The sequence below is a fragment of the Cebus imitator genome, unplaced genomic scaffold, assembly GCF_001604975.1.
Source record: "Cebus imitator isolate Cc_AM_T3 unplaced genomic scaffold, Cebus_imitator-1.0 Scaffold441, whole genome shotgun sequence".
In the NCBI taxonomy this organism is placed as follows: Eukaryota; Metazoa; Chordata; class Mammalia; order Primates; family Cebidae; genus Cebus; species Cebus imitator.
In genome coordinates, this window is record NW_016107756.1 from 1,252,051 (window position 1) to 1,254,132 (window position 2,082).

A 2,082-nucleotide genomic window follows, 5' to 3' on the forward strand; every position below is an offset into this window, starting at 1 on the left:
ACTCCCAGAGTTATATAAGCCGGTGGATGCTCCTCCCAGTTGTCTTTTCACCAGACCAAAACCACTAAGTTATGTAACAATCCTAAAAAACACTGAGCCATGAGAAAAAAGAATTGACAGGGCAGACACGATAGAAGGTTTAACGTGCATTAAATTAAGCCCAAACAAATCCTCACTTTCTGACACTGGCAGGAAACAAACGAGGAACGGCCACCACTTTGGGACATTTAAAATCAGGGAAGGTCTCATTGCCCTGAACCTGCAGCAGAAAGCTCTGCCGCCGCCAGCAAACACGACAGGAATTAACCCGCATGTGACTGTGGGAGTGTGAACACAGCAAGGGCAGTGATCACCTCTGAAGACTGGGGGAAATGCAAAGCCGTACCTTAGTGCCCTGGGAAGGAAATGCTTCTTCAAAATCGGCCAGGATTTGCTGTCCTAACTCAGTCTGCGCAGCCTTCACTCTGTGAGGGAGAGAGAACATATCATCATCTGGCATGATATCCTGAAGTAACTGTGCACTGATCCACAGGGTCGAACAGCTAAAGTCTTTAGAGAGAGGCCAGGAAGGGTACAGAGACATGCACGAGGTGAGAGGTCGCACGCTAGCTGAGCGGCAGGTTAGAGAGAGGCCAGGAAGGGTACAGAAACGTGCACAAGGTGAGAGGTCCACGCTAGGTGACTGGCAGGTTAGAGAGAGGCCAGGAAGGGTACAGAGATGTGCACGAGGTGAGAGGTCACACGCTACGTTAGAGAGAGGCCAGGAAGGGTACAGAGACGTGCACGAGGTGAGAGGTTGCACGCTAGGTGAGTGGCCAGTTAAAGGCCAGGAAGGGTACAGGGACATGCACGAGGTGAGAGGTCGCACGCTAGCCGAGTGGCAGGTTGATGAGCAGACTCAGGCATCCAAGGTATTCTCCAAGGTATTCTCAGGGTGAATTTTCTACATCCCCAAAATTGTTCTAGGCCAACCCTTTACCTGAGGTTGTGTTAATTTTTCTACAATTCTATTAGGGGGTAGTTATGCTGTGGGAAATGTTACAGTATCACATCCAAATCAAATATAAATCTAGCTAGGCGCAGTGGCTCATGCCTGGAATCCCAGCATGTGGAAGGCTGAGGTGAGAGGATCGCTTGAGGCCAGGACTTCAAGACCAGCCTGGGCAACACAGAGAGATCCAGTCTCTACAAAAAACAAACTAAAATAAAAAGTACCCAGGTGTGGCAGCACACACCTGTACTCGGGAGGCTGAGGTGGTGGGATCTCTGGAGCCCAGGACTTTGAGGATACACTGAGCTATGATCAGACCACAGCACTCCAGCCTGGGTGACAGAGCAAGACCTTGGCTCTAAAACAAAACAAAACACTAACAAATGACAAAAAAATATAAATCCATTTTGGATTGCTGATATAACTGTTCTCCTACTCCTTGGAGTACAGAATGGGAAGAGGGCTCTATGGTGTTTTAGGGTGTTTTTTAAAAAATTATTGTGTCTGAGGTATGTTAAGTGACAAAAAAAATTACTAGGGGTATGTAATCACTGCATATATTTATGGGGTACCTGTGAAGTTTTGATATAGGCATAGGACATATAATAATCAAATCAGGGTAATGGGTATCCATCACCCCAAGTTATGTGTTACTTCTCTGTGTTAGGAACATTCCAATTCCAATCTTTCAGTTATTTTTAAATATACGATAAATGACTGTTAACTGTAGTCACCCCACTGTTCTACCAAATCCCAGCTCTAATCATCCTAACAGCATGTGTACCCACCAGCCATCCCCGCTGTGTCCCCAGCTCTCCTCAACCTAACGGCACGTGTACCCACCAGCCATCCCCAGTGACCCCAGCTCTCATCATCCTAACTGCACGTGTACCCACCAGCCATCCCCACTGTGTCCCCAGCTCTCATCATCCTAACTGCACGTGTACCCACCAGCCATCCCCGCTGTGTCCCCAGCTCTCATCATACTAACTGAATGTGTACCCACCAGCCATCCCCACTGTGTCCTCAGCTCTCATCATCCTAACGGCACGTGTACCCACCAGCCATCCCCACTGTGTCCCCAGCTCTCA

The 2,082-nt window shown here is 48.3% G+C and overlaps 1 protein-coding gene across 4 annotated transcripts in view; it reads right to left on the reverse strand.

Annotated features, from left to right (window-relative positions):
• VPS53 (VPS53 subunit of GARP complex) overlaps positions 1-2,082 on the reverse strand; it is a 181,608-nt gene that overhangs the window by 98,389 nt on the left and 81,137 nt on the right. For all 4 annotated transcript variants that reach the window (XM_017510590.2, XM_037732101.1, XM_037732100.1 and 1 more), the window contains one exon: positions 386-464. In XM_017510590.2, coding sequence (XP_017366079.1) covers positions 386-464 — 79 coding nt within the window. The remainder of the gene's footprint in view (positions 1-385; positions 465-2,082) is intronic.